This window comes from Drosophila subpulchrella, chromosome X (assembly GCF_014743375.2).
Source record: "Drosophila subpulchrella strain 33 F10 #4 breed RU33 chromosome X, RU_Dsub_v1.1 Primary Assembly, whole genome shotgun sequence".
NCBI lineage: Eukaryota > Metazoa > Arthropoda > Insecta > Diptera > Drosophilidae > Drosophila > Drosophila subpulchrella.
Genome location: NC_050613.1, coordinates 11,788,908 through 11,811,397, shown reverse-complemented (window position 1 = coordinate 11,811,397; position 22,490 = coordinate 11,788,908). Strand labels below are relative to the sequence as shown.

General features: G+C 38.3%; 2 protein-coding genes across 2 annotated transcripts; one reads left to right on the top strand and one right to left on the bottom strand.

Annotated features, from left to right (window-relative positions):
* Positions 1-5: 5 nt before the first annotated feature.
* LOC119556936 lies at positions 6-1,820 on the top strand. Its single transcript, XM_037869428.1, has 2 exons — positions 6-576; positions 1,349-1,820. Exons 1-2 carry the CDS (start codon positions 343-345, stop codon positions 1,640-1,642), a joined length of 528 nt encoding a protein of 175 aa, XP_037725356.1. The 5' UTR covers positions 6-342; the 3' UTR covers positions 1,643-1,820.
* Positions 1,780-6,614, bottom strand: LOC119556935 (frizzled-4). Its single transcript, XM_037869427.1, has 3 exons — positions 4,845-6,614; positions 3,834-4,072; positions 1,780-3,771 (listed from the first exon to the last, which is right to left on the bottom strand). The coding sequence occupies exons 1-3, from the start codon at positions 5,846-5,848 to the stop codon at positions 2,912-2,914; spliced, it is 2,103 nt and encodes a 700-aa protein (XP_037725355.1). The 5' UTR covers positions 5,849-6,614; the 3' UTR covers positions 1,780-2,911.
* Between the last annotated feature and the right edge of the window lie 15,876 nt (positions 6,615-22,490).

Below are 22,490 nucleotides of genomic sequence, written 5' to 3'. Positions count from 1 at the left end.
GGGTGCCTTGTTGTTGTTGTTTTTGTATGAGGCAGTGGAAGCGGCTTTTGGTTTATTGATTTGATTTGCACCTGGCTGAGTGAAGCGCCCCATGGCACGCGATTCTCGGCGACTGTGAGCAGCCGGTGACCCCCAACCCAAGGACATTTCTTCCCCCCCCCGGCAACACACACCGCGTTTGTTGTATTGTATTTGGCAACCCGCACCCGTTTTTTTTCATGACCAAATCGGCGGCTGCGATTCAAACGAAGCGAAGCTCAACCGCTAAGAACATTCGCGCGGCGTCCATCAATCGAAGCGGTACTTAATCGGCTAAATATATAGTGTAAACCAAATAAGGCCATGTCGGCGGATAACTTGGGTATAACCAAGAGCAGAGGAGGCTCAGGACTGGCAACTGGACCTGGATCTGGAGCAAGTGCATCCGAAACGGACAATGTGACCGCTTTGGAACTGCAGTCCAATAAACGCATGCTGTACTTCAGCGATGGAGTCATGGAGGAGCTGTCCTCCGGCAGCGAGGACGAAGCGGATGCGGAAGTGGGCGACAGGTGCTACGAGGTCCATCTGAACGAGGTATATATGTCACCTGGTGATTAACCATAGTGTTCTCTAAAAGTGATTGAGGGATTGCCATTTCCGTTTTTGGATAGATACCTATTAAATACTCTGAACACTCAACTGAGGGTCAATAAACATTAAAAAAAAACTTTCCACAGAAACCTCAAGAATTCGCGTAGATGTTTTTTATGTTACGAATGAATAAGGAATGGAAATTGCTAAAAAAGCATGAATAAAAGCCATTATAAAATCATTCGAAACTAAAGAAATTGGATATACAATCCAATAATCCATATTATTAATATTTATTTCACTTTTTAAATGCCAGTAAAGCTAGCAAAGTTTAAGGCAAATACTGTCTTGTTAGTAAATCCTTTAATTATAATCTTGTCAAAGTCAATTTACATTGACTGGGAAGATTGTTAATACAAATTATGATTTTAATGATTATCTAACATGATCATAAAGGTTTAAATACAAGTATTTAACTGGATAGCTAAGTATAGTACACAGCAAAATAAAGAACTTCAAAAAGATGTCTATCCTTTTTTCATAGCAATTTTTTAGATACCTAAAATTAAATACAAAAGTGATTTCACCCCATCCAACATAAATACATTTTGACGAATTTGTAAACAGTTCATATCTTGCCATGGAAATTTATGGCTTTGAGCTTACAAAGTAAACAATTAGACCCTGGGTGCTGAAGATAAGAGGCTGACTACAGCCGGCACATGTGCCACCCACTCGCTGACCACTATCGTGACTCATATTAACCTCTTTTCAGAACGAAATGGCGCTGGGACCACGCCTCCGGTACAAGGCCAGTCGGATGGGCAACCGATTCCTGGCCGGTATCGACTATGTGGGCGGTGGACTGGCCTCCTTGCTGGGAATCACCAGCAGCAAATATGCCAGCGAAATGGAAAACTACCAGAGGGCCAAGGAAAATGGCGACGAGGACCTTGACAATTGGCAACCGCAGGCCAACAACAATAATAACAACAGTAACCGGAATGAGACCATCGTTCTGTGCGGACCAACACGCAATGAGGCGACCTTGCCACCCACTCGGCAATAGGCGGCGAACCACCCAACACACGGGTGGGGTTTTCTTGGCGAAAGACGGAAACAAATGCTCATGGAGTACTGGCGACACTTGGAGACTCTTTTTTACTTGGTAAAGCCCACGGGAAACAAATCAAATCAAAACAGATCTTAACTTTTCGACACTTTATTCGCTAGCAAATAAGTTATATATAATAATAAAAAAGTACACAATACAAAATACATATACTGTTAGTTAGGATCTATACGATTCGTATAGTCCCTAGTTGTATAAAGGTTTAGTTAAAATGGGCCTTGTTCTGGTTTCCGTTCTGGGGCGAATCTTAAGGGCATTGAAATTGTTGAAGTAAAAAATATTTAACGAATCTCGGTGGAATAAATGTATAAAAATAGTTTATAACACCGGGGAATTGATTTTTATAACGAAGAACTGTATAGAAATTCCAAGCAGCCCTTCAACAATTTCAATCCCACAAAGTTCGTTTGAGAAACGGATTTCTCAAGGCATTTTTGTGTTTTTGACTTGCTCAGTCAAGTCCCTAAAGCTAATGGCACACTGAATACAATTAGGCATTACGTCTAGGATTGCAATTGCATTTGTTTATCATTTGTTAAGTACACTTGTTTCGGCATCAGTGGAAGTAGAAGACAGCAAGTTAGCGCCCATATTTCTGGGCTAGTTTTTGAAGACATGAACATGCGTATCACAGTATTTGGTTGCTGCGTGTTTCTCTCTCTATCTCAAAAAAAAAAAAGTAATATAAAAATGCTATATATGTACGCACAGGCTACATTAAGTCTAGATGTCTAAAAGGCTAGAGCGATTATTGAATTTGGTTACACCAAAACGGCAAAAAGGCAACGCAGGGGGCAACTAATTAGGATCAACATTAAGTACACGCCAAAAATAGGATATGACGCCCATCTAGGGCAATTACAATACATTGTGGGGGTTGGATAGATGTCCGATGACCTATCGTTAAGGGCCTAAACTAAATAAGAGGGCATTTCCCGGGTTATATACACAGTACATAGGATATAGGTATTATTCATTGTTTTCTAGGGGAGGGCAACGTAACTAAAAAATAGTTAGGATATGGTTATTTTACGATCATTTTATAACAAACAACTAATCCATTCCCCATTTCGAGTTGCTGTGCAGTAGAGATACCCTAAACCTAAGTCCTTTTTACAACCACTTTACGTTATAATACCGGGACTGACTTTGGCACAGCAGCTGCCGCAGGAACATTTGACTGGAAATTGGGGGGCTTAATCCCGCCTAGAGCAGCGTCTCATCGCCGTAGTGCTGCAAATGTGGATAGTAGCTGCCATGCTGGCTGTACTTTTGCGAGGCATAGCTACCCGGTGGATAATACAGGCGATGCGAGGATGAGGAGTGATGATGGTGATGGTGCTGCTGCAGCTGCTGCTGCTGCTGGTGATGGTGATGCGGCGAATGGCGCTGCTGGTGATGCATGCTCCTGCCCAGCGAGTAGTTGGACATCTGATTCAGCGATATGGAGCCTGCACCCGGCGAGGTCTTCAGTTTGTAGGGACTCTGCGGCAAGGGAGCACTGGCCATCGAGGGCCGCACTGAATGATACGAGACCACCGTACTATTGCAAGCCACATGCGATCCCCGCGAGCTGCTGTTACCGTCCAGGTGGCCAGCTCCTCCTCCTCCTACGGTTGGCTGCTTCATCATCTTGCCATTGCCCACTTGCCTTTTGTACAGCGTGGATATGCTCGGTCCGAGGACCCATGCGAAACAACAAATGCCCAGCATCAGTTCCATGAAGGCGCGCATTAAAAAGGGCCACAATGGCGTATCCGTATCTCCCGATCCCAGCCAAACATCGATGTTTGCAAACTCGTAGATGACTGCCAAGAGGAGCAGGGCACACGCCAGTCCATAGATGAAAAGGAATACGCCAATGCCCGAACTACTGTGGGCACTCAGCTGTTGGAGTTGCTGCTGCAAACTCAAAGTATTGCTATTCCTCAAGATCTCCTTGGTGCGACAGTGCACCAGATAGCCGGAAATCAGATTCATAGAACCGAAGATCCAGTAGCAAAAGACAGGCGTGGCTACCAATATCTGTAGAGCCTTATCCGACTGGTTGCCCACAAAACAGGCGCCTAAAATCAATGAAAATTAAGTTAATCATTGTTATCTCTAGGGGATCAATAGCAAATCTTACCCAGCAACTCATCTGCATCGACAAAGCGAGCCACGATCACTGCGGCAGTTTGGAAAGCGGGCAATCCCCAAGCCACGAAGCACACAAAGTTGTTCTGCGTTAGATCCTGTTGGGCGGCCTTGACGTTGCTCCTCTTCGCTGGACTGCCCCCAAAGTTCGCGGGAATGGCCACATGGCCCTTGGAGTCGGGACTGTGCCGACGAATGTCGCGATGCCAGCCCAAACAAAGCACAGCCCACCTGGAACAAGGGGAAAGTTTTGAATTAGAACTAGGAAAATCAATCACATTTTAGTCCAAAATATGATTTTTCTTTGCGGTTTTTTAACCACAGTTTTGGCAAATCAAGACGTACAGCAAAACGACCGACTGTTTTGAGCAGCTTGCTACATATGCTAACGATCCCCATCACTTCGGGGAAAATTTATTTTTTGACCAATTTTCCCATTTTTTGTAAAGGGTTACATCACAATTTTTTGCGAAAAATGCAAAAATTAAAAATTTCCAGGTTTGACGGACAATGAATTGGAAATTTAATTACGAGCTTAACGAGGTATGACATTCCTCATTTGGACCTTTATTTATTCTATGGCATCCAAAACACTGAGTTTTAGGGCAAAAAAGAGGATTCAGATTTTAGTCAAAAATACGATTTTTCTTTTCAGTTTTTCAATCGTAGTTTAGTCAAATCAAGGCTTACAGCAAAAAGGCCGACTGTTTTGAGTAGCTTGCTACTTACGCTAACGATCCCCATGACTTCTGGGAAAATTTATTTTTTGACCAATTTTAGCATTTTTTATAAGGCATACACAATTTTTTTTTTTGCAAAAATTAAAGATTTTTAGGTTTGAGTGCCAATGGATTGGAAATTAAACTACGAGCTTAACGAGGTATTACATTCCTCATTCTGATTTTTTTTTTCGTAATATGCCATTCAAAAAACTAATTTTTTAGGGCGTCTCTTTCTTAATAACTTTAAATAGGCATTTAAATTTTCATTAAGAAAAACTTACCAAGCACAGGCGGCCATTCCGAAGTAGTATCGCATGAGGAAGACACTGGCGCAGGAGGCATTTGACAGCCCGTCCACGCTGAGCAGGGATTCGTTGGGGGCCTGCGGATCCGTGCCACAGGCAGTGCCCGTTCTGCCCACCACGAATCGCACTGCCCAGCCCAGGGTGACCATGTTGTGGCACCAGATCAGCGGTGACAACAGTCTGGACCACTTGGCACTGGCCAAGCGGCTGCCATCGCTGGCCAGCAGACAGACAGTGGCCACCAGGGCCAATCCCAAGGCGGCATAGGCCCATGTGGAGACCCAGATCTCCGCCAGATGCTTTTCCGCCGGCGTGAACAGTATATCCGCCTCACAAAGCGGTGCACACCGTCCCGATCTGGGTAATCGCACATACAGATGCGATTTGGCCAATCCCGAGCAATCCAGCGGCAGTTTTCCACCCAATCCACCTGGTATCCCCTGTCCCGGCAAGCCATATGGATCCTGATCCTGTTGCGGCTGATGCATTTCGCCGGGACCCTCCATGCACATGGTCTCGTGGTTATTCTGCCGCGGAAACCGCTCACAATCCAGCGCCGGTGGCCATGGGAATCCGAAACCCTGCAAAATCGGATGACAGCGTATCCGCACCGATTCGCACAGACTGCGGCAGGGACCTATAGCATGGACGGGTGCTTTGGGCGTACACATGGGCACATAGGCGGCGCACAGGAATAACTTCAGCTGGGAACTGCAATCGTATTCGATCAGGGGAGCGAAGGTCTGCAGGGTGTACTCCACATCCGTTTGCATTTCGTGACCCACCAGATTGGGCATGGAGGTCTCATTATAACCGATCTTGCGGCACATCTCTATGCGGATGGTCTCGCATTGCCGGAAGGTGGGAATTTCTGGCGGGGAACTGGAACTGGCGCTGGGATTACCACTAGATGTGGTCTTGACAATGCGGGGATAGAGGAGGATCAGCACCAGGGGGTATATCAAGCAGGGAGGCTTCATTTCTTCAGGTTCCTTTACTCGTTTCTATTATTTTTATAGAGAAGAATACGAAATTGGGGTTTATTTCTTCCCCTTTCCGGAGTTTTCCGATCTTGGGAGCTTCTTGTCTTGGCTTTTCTTTGATTTTAATCCCAAAGTATCCGAATTCGGGGATTTCTTTACTTAAGGTTCCTATTATTTTTCTAGAGAAGAATTCGAAATTGGGGTTTCTTATTTGCCTTTCCAGAGGCTCCGATCTAGTGGGCTTCTTCACTTGGTGTTTCCTTTCTGTTCTTCCCAAAGAATCCGATCTTGGGGCTTTCTTCACTAAAGATTCACTCTTTTCTTCCCGAAGAATTCGAACGTTATGCAGATTCTGTGTTCTTCGGTGGATCGCTGGAAGGGTAGGGGTAACCTGTTCCAGGTTCTCGCCCTCTCTCGCTCGCTCTTTCCACTGCTTTCCAGCTTGTCAACTCCAACTCGTTAACTACCTTTTTTTCGGCGTCGTTCTTGTTATCGCTTCTCCTCTTTCCCCACCTCGTTCTCCTTCCCCATCCACTCCCCCCTTTCTCCACCTTTTGCCGCCCCCCGCTGCTCTTAGTCGACAAACGGGTTTTGCTCCACAGATTAACTCGAAAACGATCTAGTTATTCATTAAAACTTTCACGAATTGCACTAAAATTCTTTTAAAAACTTAAAAAAATAATAGAAATGTTGTTTTGAAACTAAAAACAACTAGTTTACTTCGTAATTCATTATTTTATTTTTTGTTCGTTGTCAGTGTGACCGCGTCGGACGCTGAGAAAATTACTTTAAATACATTTTTTATTTATTGAAATATACCACAAAAATGTTCTTACTAAACTATGCAGAGGGTGTCTCCGCTAATCTAGCGGTGTCAGCCACCACACAAACTTATTGCCAGTTACATCAACGCCATCTGGTGGAATTGTGTGAAAGCTTCTAGAGTGTTTTTAAGAAGGAGAGCTTTTAAGAAATAATATTGGTCAAGTTATACCAGCGCCATCTGGTGGAATTGTGTGTAAGCTACTACTGAGCTTTTAAAAGGCGCACTTTTCAAAATATTATTTTGCCAAGGAAAACAAAATTAAAAACAAAGAAGGAATTTAACATGCTTATTTAAGGAGATTTTAAGTTAGCGTTAGCTTATTTAAGCTTAGAAAACCATTTTTCAAATTGCAAGCATTCCTCTTATATTTAAAATTTAAACCAAACATTTAATTGTTAATAAATTTTAAATGCATTTAAAAATGTTGAGCATATGTATTATTTATTTGTTTAAGCTGCAGAAGCCGCTTTTGAAACAGCAAGCTTTATTAAGAAGGCGCGCATTTTCAATATGTGAGCTTTTTTCAAATAGGATGCCATATGCAGGAAATAAAAGCAAAAAGAAAGAAAAGAGCTGAAAACTAAAAAAGTAGGGTAGAAGACCAAATTAAAAAGCGAATTTACTCCAAAACATGTAATTAGTCAAGTTCCACTAACTTTATATTTCGACAGCTTACAATTTAAGAGGTAAATGAATATCAGTTGTCATAGAAACAGAAATTGTAGATTCTACATTTTCGCTGGCCTCTCGTCCTGTTTGCCATCTCCCTCTAAGCCCGACTGGCCCTCTCTTTCGCACACATATTGCCAACCGAGGCCACGCCCATATATTTCAACCCCCCTGAAAAAACACGTAACATGCTACTTTTATGTATGAAACGTGACAAATACGCACATGTGTGCAAAAGAGAGGGTCCGAGCTGCCGCGAAAGAGACAGCTGCTGGCCGTCTATGTATTTCGCAGGACTCGTATGTGTGCGAATTTGTTGTTGTTTCACGCACACGCGCAGAATGTAAAATACATACATGTATGTGTACATATGTGGAAAGGATGAAGACACACACACACACACACACACATGGCTTTCTCGCAACTACCAACTAATTACGAAAGCCAAATGAAAGTTTTCAACTTTACATCAATTTACCAGCTAGCCAAAGGGATGCACAAAGGATATTCAAGTATCATATGCCACTCCTTGAACAAAATACTCAGAATCCGATTCCCTCAAGTGTTCCTATAGCTTTTTCTATTCCACTTACCTTTTGCAATATCATTTCAGCTTTTCTACTCTCTTTTTTTTTGCATTTTAAGGCAAAGCACTTTCACTTTTCTGCCTCAGATTTAGAACAATTCTTGCATTTTTATTTCACGCTCCTTTTCATTCCCGTTCATTCTTAAATAAAGTTCATTTGCTTACCCCACCGCCCATCTATTTTTATATATTTTTTTGTACACATTCACAGGCTGCAGCGAAAGGTGTTATAAAAAGGCCCCAGAGAAGTCGCTGTCGAAAAAAAATTAAGGCGCATCCAAAACAATTGTGTCCAGGATACTAGCAATATGCGGTTGTGATCTATTAAAAAAAAAATAAATAAAAGAATAAAATGTACAAAATTTATAAAAACTGTACGTCTTAATTTAAGACCAAATTGAATTTTCAAAAAAAACAATGGTAAATCTATTAGAAATGTAGTTAATAAAAATTTAGGTAGGTTTGTTATTTTTATGTTGTGGTAACTTCAATTAAAATAACAAAAATATGTCTAAATTACAAGATAATGCAAATTAGAAGAACATGCTGGATTAAAAAATATCTTAATTTAAACATTTATTTTATTAATTTTTAAAATTTTTTATTAAAAATATACCAAATTTTGTTTACTTGAAATTGTTGAAACCTAAACTCATAGAAAAAAAATTTAATTTGATGCAATAAAAATTCTATAAAAATGTTTTGTTAAATTATAACTTTTTTTAGATTAGCATTCAATAAAAATTCCAAAAATGTTGATATATTTATTTTTATATTTTTGATACTTTAGACAGTAGCTTAGTATTATTAACTATAACTTTTTTTAAACATTTTTAAATTAAAGAGATTAATGATTTAAGTATAAACAAACTTTGTGGTGTGGACTTCTAAAAAATTGACTTATGGTGTGGACAAAGTGTGGCATTCCTTATGCAGTCGCAACTGGTGCAAGTGGGGTGGGGAAATTCAGGGGGGGAAGTGGGGAAGGTGTGCGAAAGCCCTGGCCCAGGACCTCAGCCAGAGGAAAAGTCAGTGGAAAAGCCGGGGAAGGCGAGAAGGCGTCGCGAAAAAGTCGGGGGAAAACTAGGAGCGCGTTGATGCACAAAAGCATTTGCTGCGTGTAAACTTGACTTTGAAATTTGCCTCATTTGCACTTGCCGCTGCATTTTGCACCTGCCAAGGATCCATATAAAGGCCGGATTTTTACATAAAGCCCTCTAACTGTTGCATGCCCCAAAAATGTATCTAAAGGATTGTATTTAAACGGGTTTGGCTGTCATTTGGGTATGGAAATGGAAATTCCAATCAACTCGTTAATGAAATTGCCCCGAAAACCGGTCACAACAAATGTAAGATATATGATATATATGCATTGAAGTCTAATAATATAACAATGGAACAAATTTACATAATTTATATGCAGATTTTCTTGTAGGGAACAGGAAAAATTTGCATGGTAACCATGTGTGTTTTTGTGCAAAGGTCGTTGCCACCAGGTCGTCATATATATATCTATGTAGTATATACTCGCACACCCACCCATGCCATATAGTATATATATGTACGTGTATCCTTACACTTTTGCCTTGCACTTGTCACATCTGTTTTCCCTTTTTTTCGCGCTTTTCATTTGGCATTCAAGGTGTGCGGAAAATAACTGGGGGAAATCCCAACTGCTTTGCAGGATTTCACTGCCTTCTTTAAGTCAATCGCTTTAAAATGTATTTCTGATTAAGGAGATTAAGTGAATCTTATATGGATTAAACTAAATTTAAATAGATTTTTCCCAATTTATATGTATAAATAAAAATTTATAGATTAGACGCATATAACATATATTTTTTTGGTAAAAATTTAATTGTAATTACCGTCGGTGATAATAATAACATTTTTAAGGGTAAATCATTAAATTGAAACTTCTAGTTTAAAGAATGTTATTTATTTATATAGAATTCAGTAGCTAAAAATTGTATTGGGAAAGCTAAAATTACTTTTATTAATTTAAAATGTTTCCTAAATATCAATATAAGTATTTATTGAGTTTTTTTATGATATTAGAAGACATTTTAAAAGTGTAATCAGCTGAAGTAAAATAAAGTTAAACTAAAATATTAAAGCTTATTACTGATAACATTTTTATATTTTTGCTTAATATAAATAAGAGTATTTCTTGACTATTTATTCGTATTTTATTAGGTGATATTTGAAAATAGTAATGTTGTGTAAATAAATCTTGTTAAATTGCTAACCTTTATGCTATATTTTTGTAACCCCTTTCCAAAGAGTCCCTACAATTTAGGAAGAGTTTAATAGCCTTAGCCCTCGCAAATAAACCCATTCGATAATTGTTGGCATCGATTAATCATTTCCAGCTGACCACTGGGCATTTGGTTCATAAATCATGCTCAAATTGTGGAATTTTGGGCTCGGCGACAGCTTTGAACCACGGCGAGTGGTTTGCACCACTCCGATCCTGTGGTTTCAACAAGGATATGGATGTGGATGTGTCCTGGGCATGGGGATGTGTATTTGGACTTGGATGGGCACGAACGGAGCGCACGCGTAACCTTTGCACCCCGCCCAAAAGGTCCCCGGATGGCCACTGGTCACTCTGGGCAAACAGACATGCGAAATACGGTATGTAAATTAGTTCGCGGACATCTGGGAAAGTTGTCAACCCGATTTTCCGGCTTATTTCCATCCAGTGGCGAGGGTAGAGAACATTTAGGGGGGTTAAAGGGGGCCATAAATGGTTCAGATTTCCAACGAAATTAAAAATATCTGTGTTGAAAATAATAATCTATAACTTTTCAGAGCTTTTTCCTATATACTTTTATATACATTTTTATTTAAAATGAGCAGTATCAATTCTTAATTTATTATTTCTTAACTTTTTGAAATAAGGCGTCCTAGGTTTCTATATTATTTAATTAATTTTGCTGATATATTTTAAAGATATATTCCTAGATTAGTCATATTAATGATTTTTCCTAAGATATTATTTATAATCTTTGTGAGAAAGGACTTCCTTTTGCATTCCGTTTTTGCAGATATATTATAAAATCAGTGTTTTTTATAAGATATTATTTCTAAGCTTTTGTTTTTGAGATAGGGATTTTTTCCATAGGTGTTCTATCCCCCAAAACCCTTCTTATCGCCGCCCCTGCCTTTTATTATTCGCTCGCGATTTATACGGGGAGGAATCTGGCTGACGAAGTCCGAGGATTGGACTTTGATGAAATGGTGGACAGGGGTCACTTGCGGTATTAAATATTTTGAAGAGGGTCGTCGCTTGCGCTGCGCAATTTCCAACTTGATTTATATATATACCCATATACCCAAGGTGTAGTATGTTCGAGGGGTCGAAATCGGGTCGAATCGGGTTATGGGACAGCGCTGTTGTCACGCCCAGTACTTTTTATGAAAAAAGGGGTTGGGTTGCGTTGCGATGAGCTAGAGTTTCAGAAGTCGGTAGACACAGGTCAAATCTTTGGTTAATTAATTTGGCAAACGGGATTTGGATTTGCATTGCCTTCAAGGCAATACTCCTCTGGAGGATTGCTTCTTGGTTATGATTATGATTTGCATTTATTACTGGCTTGTTATTTGTTGCTGTTGTTCCAGGTGGAGTTCACAATTCAATATAAAGAATGGGAAAATTCTGAGGGGGCGAAAGTACTTTTTATCGGGTCAACCAAGCATGCAGTGTACTTCATATTTCGCCCCCCCCCCTGCGCTCTCTAAAGGATATACAACCCCATTTTTGGGGATCCAATCTCTGGGGCTCCCTTCGATGGCACATCAATCTGGGCATAATGGCCTCAGATAATAGTGTTTGTTTGTGTGCCAAGGTATGCGTATGCAAAATATATACATATCTATGTATATCCATGAGTACACAGGCGGTTAGGGATGGAAGGTATGTGAGTTATGGGTCGTGACTGGTGAAAAAGGGGCCAAAGACGTTTGCTCGCCAAATATGTGCCACATCATCTTTTGCCTTCGGGGCATAGCTTAAAAATTGCTTTCTCATAGTTATGTTTAATCCTATGCGATGTCTGAGCAGTCTTAAAATTTGAGTAATTATTTTAATTAATAGTCAAAAAGTTGTGACAACTGTTTTTTAAAAAGAAACTCTCAAAATTAACTAGCTGTTTAGCTTTAATATGCATTTACTCATGCAAAAATATAAAATAAAATTTTTTTTAGCATTTTATGTTTACATGAAATTTAAATAGAAATCGTACAGCAACCATTTTTAGTTTTAAGAAAATGCTTAGGACAGCTTAAGTCAAATATGTGTTTGATTTTAGTTTTAAAATAGAAAAAATATGAGAGAAATCGTATTATTTATAACATTTTCCAAAAGGTACTTATAATAAAATAGAATTATAAAGAAACAAGTTTAAGTCATTTCTTATAATATAAAAATGTTTAAAAATTCCCTATGATCCTTGATAAGCTAAAATAAATTATGAAAAAATAATATAAAGATCTCAATCAATTCTTTTCTTGCAATATAAAAAACATTTCAAAATACCATATGATCCTTGAGAAACTGTGAGTTTTTAGACAACGTGTCACGCTCTCATCGACGTACAAATTTGTGACCAAAAAAAAAAAAATAGATTCGTTTATTTACAAATAGATAAAATTTAGTTGAAGACTTTGGAAAATATTCTTATAAAGCTCCAAACAACTCATTTCTTGCAATAGAAAAATGCTTAAAAATCCTATATAATCCCTGATAAATTCGAACCTTATAGACAACGTGTCACGCTCTCATCATCGCAAAAATATCCAGCGGAGCCATCTTTCTGCATGTTTGTGAGCAGGTGCGTGCTCCTCTGTCTATCAGCGAGCACTTTTCAATTTCCAGGCAACGCAGCGTATGCGCGATGGCAATCTGTTCGCCTCTCTGGGTCCTTTTTGCCCCCCTAAAAGTCCTTTCCCCTCGGTTATATTTTTTGTTGTTGTATATTTTATATTTTATGCATGATTGTTATTGTTTGCAGTTTGCGTGGAATAACGTTTCTCGGGTTGTGAGTTGATCCAAAAGACGCTCTTGTGCCCCCCCGTGCCACATTCTTGCCAAAATCCTGCAGCTCCTTAAGCTCGAGCCGCTGCTCTACATACAATTTTTGGCCGCAATTACGGTGGCTATATATATATATGTAAGTATGTATATTCGGTATGTAGGAACGGAGCACAACTGATTGTACGCATCATATTTTACTTTTCATAAATATAAGCGCGCCCATCTCATTTGCATATAGCCAAGCGAGGAGCGAACTGATTTTCCCACTCTATAAAACGCATTTTTCTTTTTTGTGTGGAGGGCAGGCAACCGAAACCGAAACAGAAACAGAAACCGGGGCAGATGTTTTCGCTCACGCCGCGAGCGGCATAACCCCGTCGTAACCCCGGCATAAGCATAACCCCCCGACCGAAGGACCTCGAACCGAGGAGACCCCGGGACACCTAATGCCGAGGTCCTTTGCCAAATCAGACAACCTTCAAGTGTGCATTGCATAATTGATAGCGAGCACAAGGGTTAAGGAGAGCGGGGGGGATTACGAAAGGATATTCTGGGCATCCAGGAGCTCCTGCTAGGGATATAAGAAATGGGATTTTGTGACTAGTCACTAATTGAGAAATTTAAAACCAATGGAAAACTAGTTGAATCAATTTTTGATTTTTCTTAAAATATATTTTCATCTTAAATACAGAAAAGTAGAAGTTTTATATTGCTTTATACTTTATACTTTTCATATTTATAAAACTGATAGATAGGCATAAAGCATAATGCATAGATATTTATTTTACGAGATTGGAGCTGCTTTCTTAACCTTTTTCAAAAATGTTTAGATTCTTAAAGAATTTTTTAGAGTTTGTTGTTGGATTTTGTTATCGTATTTCGTTTGTTTTTCTTGCTTAAAGTTAAGATTTCAATTGTTTTTCCACAATTAACACCCTGTTCAATGGGGAAAAATTAATAATTTTAATTTCTTGGAATTACTACCTCTACTGTTTTTAAAATCTATTATTGAAAAGGTAAGAATAGATATTTGATTTTAATACTGTATTAGTATTTTTAGCGCTGCTAAATTTATTATAACCATTTTTAAAAAGGTTTGGATTTCTGTAATGAATTTCGCTTGGTTTCCATGGGGGAACTATAATACCGACATCCATCTAAAGTTTTTTTATATGTGCGGTAATTAGAAACCGTTAAAATGCAAAAAAAAAAATTTTTTTTTTCATGTTCACAGGGGAAAAGACTGAATAGGTCTGATATTTAAGTGGTAATGAAATATATTTCACATTATAATTGTAACAGTAATTTGTGTGATTTAAAAATTCTCCAGGGAGCTTTTCCATTTCCCCTTTTTACAACCCTTTTATTCCCACTTATGCAATCTCGCATTTAATCAATTTTCTTAAGACCACAATAAACTTGGATGTCTTGGACGAGGATAACTCCATTGGTCACGTGTCGTCGAAAGCGGTGAACATGCGCAGGCATTCTCCACACACACATACAGATACAGATACAGATACACCCACCTCGAAGGATTCGAAGGACTTGCATGTGTGTGTGTGTGGGTGGGTGGCCTCTGAAGTGGGCCAACTCAACTCTCAAAAATCAGCGTCGAACGTGGCTCAGATTGTTTAGCACGGCGGTTTTGGCCACTGAGCGGGCAACGAAGCCTAAGGACAACCGATGGCAATGGCAATGGCTGCCAGGATACACACGCACACTCACACCCACACCCTTAAGCTCTCACACACACACATATATGCCGGAGAGGAGACAATACATATGAAAGTACATATGCCGTGCGCTCGCTCTCGCCATCTCGCTTTCACACTCTGTTTGCATGTGTGGGTGTGGATAATTGAGTATCAGTTTAGTGTCTGTCATACACTGAGCAAAAATGGTTGTGACTTGCTTTTATCCTCTTTTGATTTTTGAACTTAAAGCATTTTTTGTAAAAAACTGCATATAAATGTTTTGGGTAAATGTTTTATTATTTTAACTTATAAATTATAAAGATAAGGTAATTAGTCAATATAAATATTAACCCATTGTAAATATTAACTGTGTATAATTATAACCTAATAGTTTTATAAAACTTAACTTAAATCATGAAATGTTTTAGATATTTCTGTATACTTAGGAATGGCCAATTAATACTGATAAATAAAAGGAAATCTGTATTGAAACTAAAATTAAATTAAAACAGTGTTTAAGATATAGGAATTCCAGTGAAAAGTCATATGTTTTAATATTTCTTGGTTATTACAAAATGTTGCTAACATGTTTTGGTAAGTTTTAATTAATAAAAAAAGAGATATATATAAAAAAAAAATATTTTTAAATCAATTTAAACGTACTAGCATTGTTCCCTACAAATATTGAATATGAAATATATAAGTTGAGCTGCTTTTTCCCAGTGTAATGGGTTGTCAAGGGTTTTGGGGAAGGTGTTTGGTATGTGGTACAGCAGTAGCACAACTTGGACGTTGGCAGCCAAAGTTTTATTAATGTTTTGGCTCTGCTGGCGGGGGTGGCTTTCGTTTCGCTGTTGATTTAGCTAACTCGTAGTTGGGACCGACATATCCTTTGGTCCTTTCATATCCAGCCCAGGCCCCCCCTCCCCCTATTGTCATTTATCATGTGAGGTACATACATACGTGACTGTGGCTGTGTGCGTGGGTGGGAATTGTTATCAGTGGCATTGCATAACCAAGTGGAACACACGCGCAACTCGAACCGATTGCCAATACACACACACACGTATATACCTATATATATATATATAAATATATATACAAAAGAGGAAGGGGGTGGGGTATTTTGGGGGTGGCAGGTGAGCTCCCCTTTTTTGGGTTCTGTCAGTTGTTTTTGGGCTGCAAAAGTTTATCTTTTCAATTTCGTGCTTTTGGGGTTGGAGTGCCACATGTGTGTGTGAGTGTGTTGGTGTCCCCCTATGTACGTGTGTGCTTATGTGTGTTTGTGGGCTAATGTATGTGTGCACTTGGATTAGGGTTGGTCCTGCCCCAGCAGTTTATTTATCTACTCACTTCTGTTTTACTCCTCCGCGAATCGGACATTGGCCATGTCAATCACACTCTACATAAATAAGCAATCTATATATACATACATATAGTATTACCTGCTGATTTTGCCAGCATAAATCTTTAACCATTTAAAAACAATTAATCCCTGGGACTAAGGCTCTATTGTTAGTAATTACTAAGACAGATATTATTTTAAGAAAAAAGCTTTTACCCAATTCGACTTTTTGTATCCAACAGATGTTTTGTTTTTATATGGAAAACCCCATAAAACATCCTGTTGTGTATAATGTACATATGAATATAAATTAAAAATCTATAAAGATGACCAACAAAATAGTTATTAAGCCATCACAGTGAAATTATATATTTAATTCTTTTAAAAATCTATACATATAAACTTGCCCTTAAATTGGAGAGCCTTAACCAGTAAAGATAAAACGTCCATATTTTTACCAAATATTCTTACTATAGTGATGGTTTTTGCTAAGAACTGATTTCTTCTGACCCTAATCAGCTCCAAACAAAAAATTGTTTATGTCTTACCATTAGTTTTTACTAGTATATATATACATACCTAAGACTCTTTTAAAATTGTATTAATCTCTAAATAAATTATAGAGACAAACATAAATAATTATTTATTGTTTTATTTCTGTATTTTTCAGACCCGTGAAGATTATATCTTAAATAAAACATGTTTTTAATAATAAAGCATCCCATTTCATATTTCTTGAAACAAGTTTCAATTGCTATACCTTTGTTAATTAAAAATGAATTGAAATCTAATTTCTTAAAGACTTTCCCTTAGGTCTTCTATACCTATGTGGAACAATGTATTTCGCCTTCTAAACCATATTATATGTACTGCCATAACTTGTAACCCCATATATTTGTAATCCTTTTTGGCAGAAATCCCCTTGAATTTTGGGGGCGTGCTCTCAACTCGCCTTCGATTGGACGCATTGTTATGGCTGAGCAGTGGGGTTCTGCGATATAAGTTCAAATACTAGTTTTGGGCAGACCACCTGGTTCATGGAACCCCCATCTAATACACCCCAAAATCAGGGGGGGGGGGGTGGTGAGAGGGGGTAAGGATTCATTAGCGCATGTGGCATCTTGTGGATGTGCCGGATGTGGATTGCTCCCACCATCCCCTTCATATTCCAACTCCCCAGCTCCTGTGGCTTTTCGGAACTTTTGTGTTGTTGAAGTTTTCGGTTCGACAATTTATGGTTAGAAGATTTTGCATATGCCCCATACACGTACTTCTACCCCTTTCCCTATTGAAAATCCCTATCCCAGTTTTACCCACCCATTTTTGGCTGAATTTTCGGCAGATCTTCGTGGGCATTTTCTTGCTACTGCAGCCGCTGCTCTAATGCCGCTTTTAATTGGCGGCCCACACACATAGATATATGTATATATGTGTATACGTGTATTGGTGGGCGATTGTGGGCGAGTAGGTGTGTGTGTGTGTGTGTGTGCGTGTGTGGTGGGCGTGGCATGTGTGGTAATTTAACTGCAAGCAACCAAAGTTTATGGCTAAGTATATAGCGCCGGCGATGGCCATGTTCCCAGTTTTCAGATTCCCATACTCCACGTCCCTGTCCTCTGCTCCCCCTTTTACACGGGAAAAAATTACAGTATAGCTTAAAAATATATTCCTATAAAATTATATTTTCATTTTTTCTAATCAAACGAAAGTCATTGACTTCCAAAATGCTTAAATTCATTTTTGTAGTGAATACTTTTTCTTGACAAAAATATCGATCGATAAAAAATGATCAGAAGATCTATCGATAAAATACAAAATACATCAATATTTTTACAAAATTAAAAACTAAATTGTTAGTTTTTTGAGTAATTAAATGTAATATATTTCTACAAAATCATTTTTCAGATAATTACTAAAATCGATTGTTTTCTCGATAAACAATAAATCGGAAGAACTTGACTTTTTATTAATACATAGTTGTATCTTAAAGTATATTTTATATTTCTGACTAGGGTCTCAATTTAATAGATTTCTCCCAGTGCATAGTCCCCCATCTTCTGGTTTCTGTTCTCTTTTCTCTGTTTAGACGACGACCGATGACGAGGACGATGGCTCGACGAGGACTTCGTGGCTCCTCCTAATTGCAAAGCCTCAGCCCGTTTCACCAGTTTCGCAATTGTGGCTACCAAGTGGGCTAAAAGCGGGGGGTGGGGATGGTGGAGTGTGGGGGGTGGAAAGTTTAAGGGGCGGTGGGTATGCAATTGTTAGCTTCGCCTTGTCTCGTGTGTGTTCAATAATGTGAGCTTCATGTGTGGCCCGCGTGTATGTACAAGTGCATTGGTATTGGCCAAAGGGTGTGGCCCGCTTTCAACTGGTTTCTCGTCAATTTTCTGCCTTTGCCATGATTAATTACTCAAAGTTTTTAACGATATTCCAAAGCCTTTCTAAGCCGGTATGTTGAGAACAAATATTTAATTGAATGTTTAAGAAAATAGCCATGTCTTAAGAAGCCTTAGCTTGTATTTAATTGTGCACCTCCTTAAATTTCTCCTTTAATTTTTGGTAGATAATAATTTTCTTTTTAAAACAATAGGAAGGAAAAGGAAATAATAATAATAAAGGAATAATAAAATTAAAAAATATATGTTAATTTTCTTAATGAGAATATATAAAAGTCTAAGAACTTAAATTAATCAACGATTATAGTCGATCATTTTATCGATAAATAATAATGAAAGATTCTACTTTTAAAGTAAGTACTTTCGTTAGGCACCCACTTAAAATGATCCAGTGCCCCTCTAACCAATAAATTCAAACCACTTTATTTAAAAGGAGTTCTGACTGCCGATTGCTCCTATGGCCTAATAAAGATGTCAATCCGGCGATAGAAGGCAAGCGATAACGATAACAGTGACAATTGACAATTGGCAATGTCGAGGTTGTTTCGGTGTGAAATTGAAATTTCACAACGCTGACATTTATTGACGAGGCCCCTGATTAATGATAAGAATCTCGCCTGCAAGACGAAGAATCCAATCGAAACCAATGTAAAAACCCAAAAAAAAAAGGAGAATAGAAGGGGTGGAGTTTGGTCGTTTGAATTTTGACATAAATCAAATAGCTGCATGCTCATCCATTTGTTCAGATTTGAATTTTCGGGCTTCAAAGAGAGAGATAGTCGTGTGCAACATAATGGAAACAACCGCGAAATATCTATTGACAGTTGGGTGTCATGTTTATCCGAGGTTGTTATCCCATTTTGGCAACACTGCGATTTATGCTCTCTCGCCCCGAAAATTCCATACAGCATATAACGTCGAACGGGCGGATCGTTGGAAATTCAGACAGATAGAGGGACTCGCAGATGGAAAGATACAACACATACAATAGATACAAATGCGCATTTTGCATTTTTTTGTTTTATATGAGATTTGTGTGTCAAATTTCCATTAGCCACCCCTTTCCTCCCCGTTCCTCGCCCAGCATGCAAATGCTGATTGCTCCTGCTGCCGGGAAAAAATATGGGAATGGGTTAAGGTTTTCGCTTCTTTTTTTTATACGGCTGGGGTGCCTGCACCACCCATGGGCTATAGGGTTAGGGGGTAATACAATATCCTTTTTTTCGCCACTGCAATTTCACTTTTTCGGGCTGCCCTTATGCTGCGAATTTTTTTTTTGTTTGATAATTTATTATTTTGTAAGCATTCAAATGTGATTCTGTCGCGGCTGGCTGTCGAACAATGAAAGTTGATTTACATACCGAAACGATGGCAGTTGATGGTCCCGTTGTTGTTGTCCCTACCCTTTTTTATGCGTGTGACACAGAGAGATAGTGAGCGGTACACTGTGGAAAACGATTGCATGTCAGTTCTTTGACTTAACAATTTTTTAATAAATTTAAAACAATAAGCCATTCCTAACATTTAGCAATTTTTCTTAAATTTAATTTAATTATATATTTAAAAATAGTTTTTGAAAATGGAGAATTTTAGAAGAATTTAGCCATTGAAAATTTTAAGGTGGCAACTTTTTATAAAGACACATGAAAGAATTAAATCCTGTGATATACAAAAATTAACCAAATATAAATAAAGAAACATTTTAAATGTTTTGTACAAATATTTTTTCGAGTGTTGAACGGGGGCACCCCCATGGACAAACGAGCTGCTTTCGTGTTTTTTTACGGTCATGTCGCCGGAGATAGAAATTGTAGAGCGGTGATAGATATTTATGGGCACCTAAAAATCGAAGAGACAAAAGTCAGCGGCAACAAAGGAAGCTGGCAAGCGATTTTTATGCATCAGCCGCCTCTATTGCCAATCGCACTTGATTAGAATTATTGATTGCGTATCGAAATTGGCTCTGCACACTTTGTTATCTGCACATGTATCTGAATTTCATTTTTTTTTTGTTTCTGCAACTGCTCTCCGTGTTTTCAAATATGTCACTGTCGCAGCTCGCAATTTGCATTCTAAAATTCGGATGCGGAATAAATTGTGCTGCGAATAAATATAATATTTTTAGGGATGCAGATGGCAGAGCCATATTTAATAAACGGTATGGTATAAAACAAAATATATTATACATTACAAATTCCTCAAAAATCATATACTTACTGCCAATCCTATAAATATTTTAATTAAAATTCTTACATAAATTTGTATTTTTATACTGAATTTAATGAAGATTATTGTATAAAGAAGCTTAATTAGTTTATATTTATTGAATGGCCCTACATATTAAATTTACAAATATTAATTATTAAATATAATGAATATTATTGTATAAAGAAGATTATTTAGTTTATATTTATTGTATGGACTTAATCATCAACATATTTAAATTCCACCAGCAAAAATTATTAAATATAATGAATATTATTGTATAAAGAAGATTATTTAGTTTATATTTATTGTATGGACTTAATCATCAACATATTTAAATTCCACCAGCAAAAATTGGGAACCCCTTACCACCTTGTTTTTTAAAGGACCGCGAAGTAATCCGATAAGGATTCGGTCTCAATGCAAATTCCGTTTGCATTTGCGGCTGCATATCCCGCTGTGCTGCCTCGAAAGTCCCCGCCCATATATACATGCATACAGATAGTGCACTATAGTATCTGCATGTCGTCGGGATACATCTTGTCTATAGCCGGGACACGTGCACCGGTAGCCGAACGGCGAACGGCGAACGGCGAACTACCAACCACGCCATCCAATTAATTATACGTGCGCAAATACCTTAATCCGCAGATTCGCAATCAAAATTCGAGAGCTGCCGGTTGCCGTGGAACAGATACAAAAGCCAACATTAATATGCAAACAACAAACACACACACACACAGCGAGATGAGGGTCTCATCAGTCGACTGTGGTTCATCTGGAGGGAGGATTTCGGGGGTTCGGGGTTCGGAACTCGAGGGTCGAGGGTCACAGACTGCACTTTCCGGTGCATCCTAACGAGCGAGATCCTCTTCATTTGCGGTGGATTGGCCAACCCTTTTTTTTTGGAACGGAGTCTGCCTGCTAATGATTGATTTGCCTGTCTGGCAAAACAGATTTCAGATATAATGTGGTATGGAAAATATTTTAAAGGGGGCGGGGAAAGTATCTTTGCTTGATTTGTTTATCAGGTAAACTCGGGATTACATTATGGTATGCAAACGACAGTTGTTTGGCTACCAAAATTACTTAAGATATGCTCTTTTAAATAAATAATACATATTGACATAAATATTTTCAGGTAAGTATTTAAATTAAAAGAGACTTAGTAATTATACTTATCTTTAACAGATAGCATTAAAACACAATTTAGAGATTCCAAATAATAATATTTTATAAGAAGTTTTATATTGCATATCATAAAATAATATTTGTAATAAAAACAATTGGTTTTGCAAATCTATTTATCTATTGAAAATATCTTCCAAAAATATTTATGTTATTTAGGTAATTGACTTTCCTAAGCCCAAAGAACATAAAAATATTTATGATATTTCGGTAATTGATTTTCCTAAGCCCAAGGAACACAACACAAATTTTTCAGCAAAATAATTCCATAGTTTCTCTCCATCAAGGGGTTAGAAAACTCTGGAATTTATGCAAAGATTATTTTGCAGGATCCATGGAATGTGTTTGATCCAACACAAAGCGTGCGAATAGTTTGGTTTTCGTAAGGATACAAGGATGCCGTGTAAGGAGGTGAATGTGGATTATAACAAATGGGGAGGCATTCGGAAAATGTTTGCTCAGTTGAGGCCCGGCGGTAATAAATAGAACGAACTTGGCCACGCATCATCATCATCATCATCTTAAGATCCCCGAAATGTGAAGATGAAGGCCCAAGAGCAGTAGCTACAAAAAATGCAATCAATTTAAAGTTAAATTTTTGGCATATCGAGGTTTACAAGCACACACACAGACTTTTACCCACGGGGGAGTAGGTAAAATGGAAAGGGAGGCCAACATACATACAC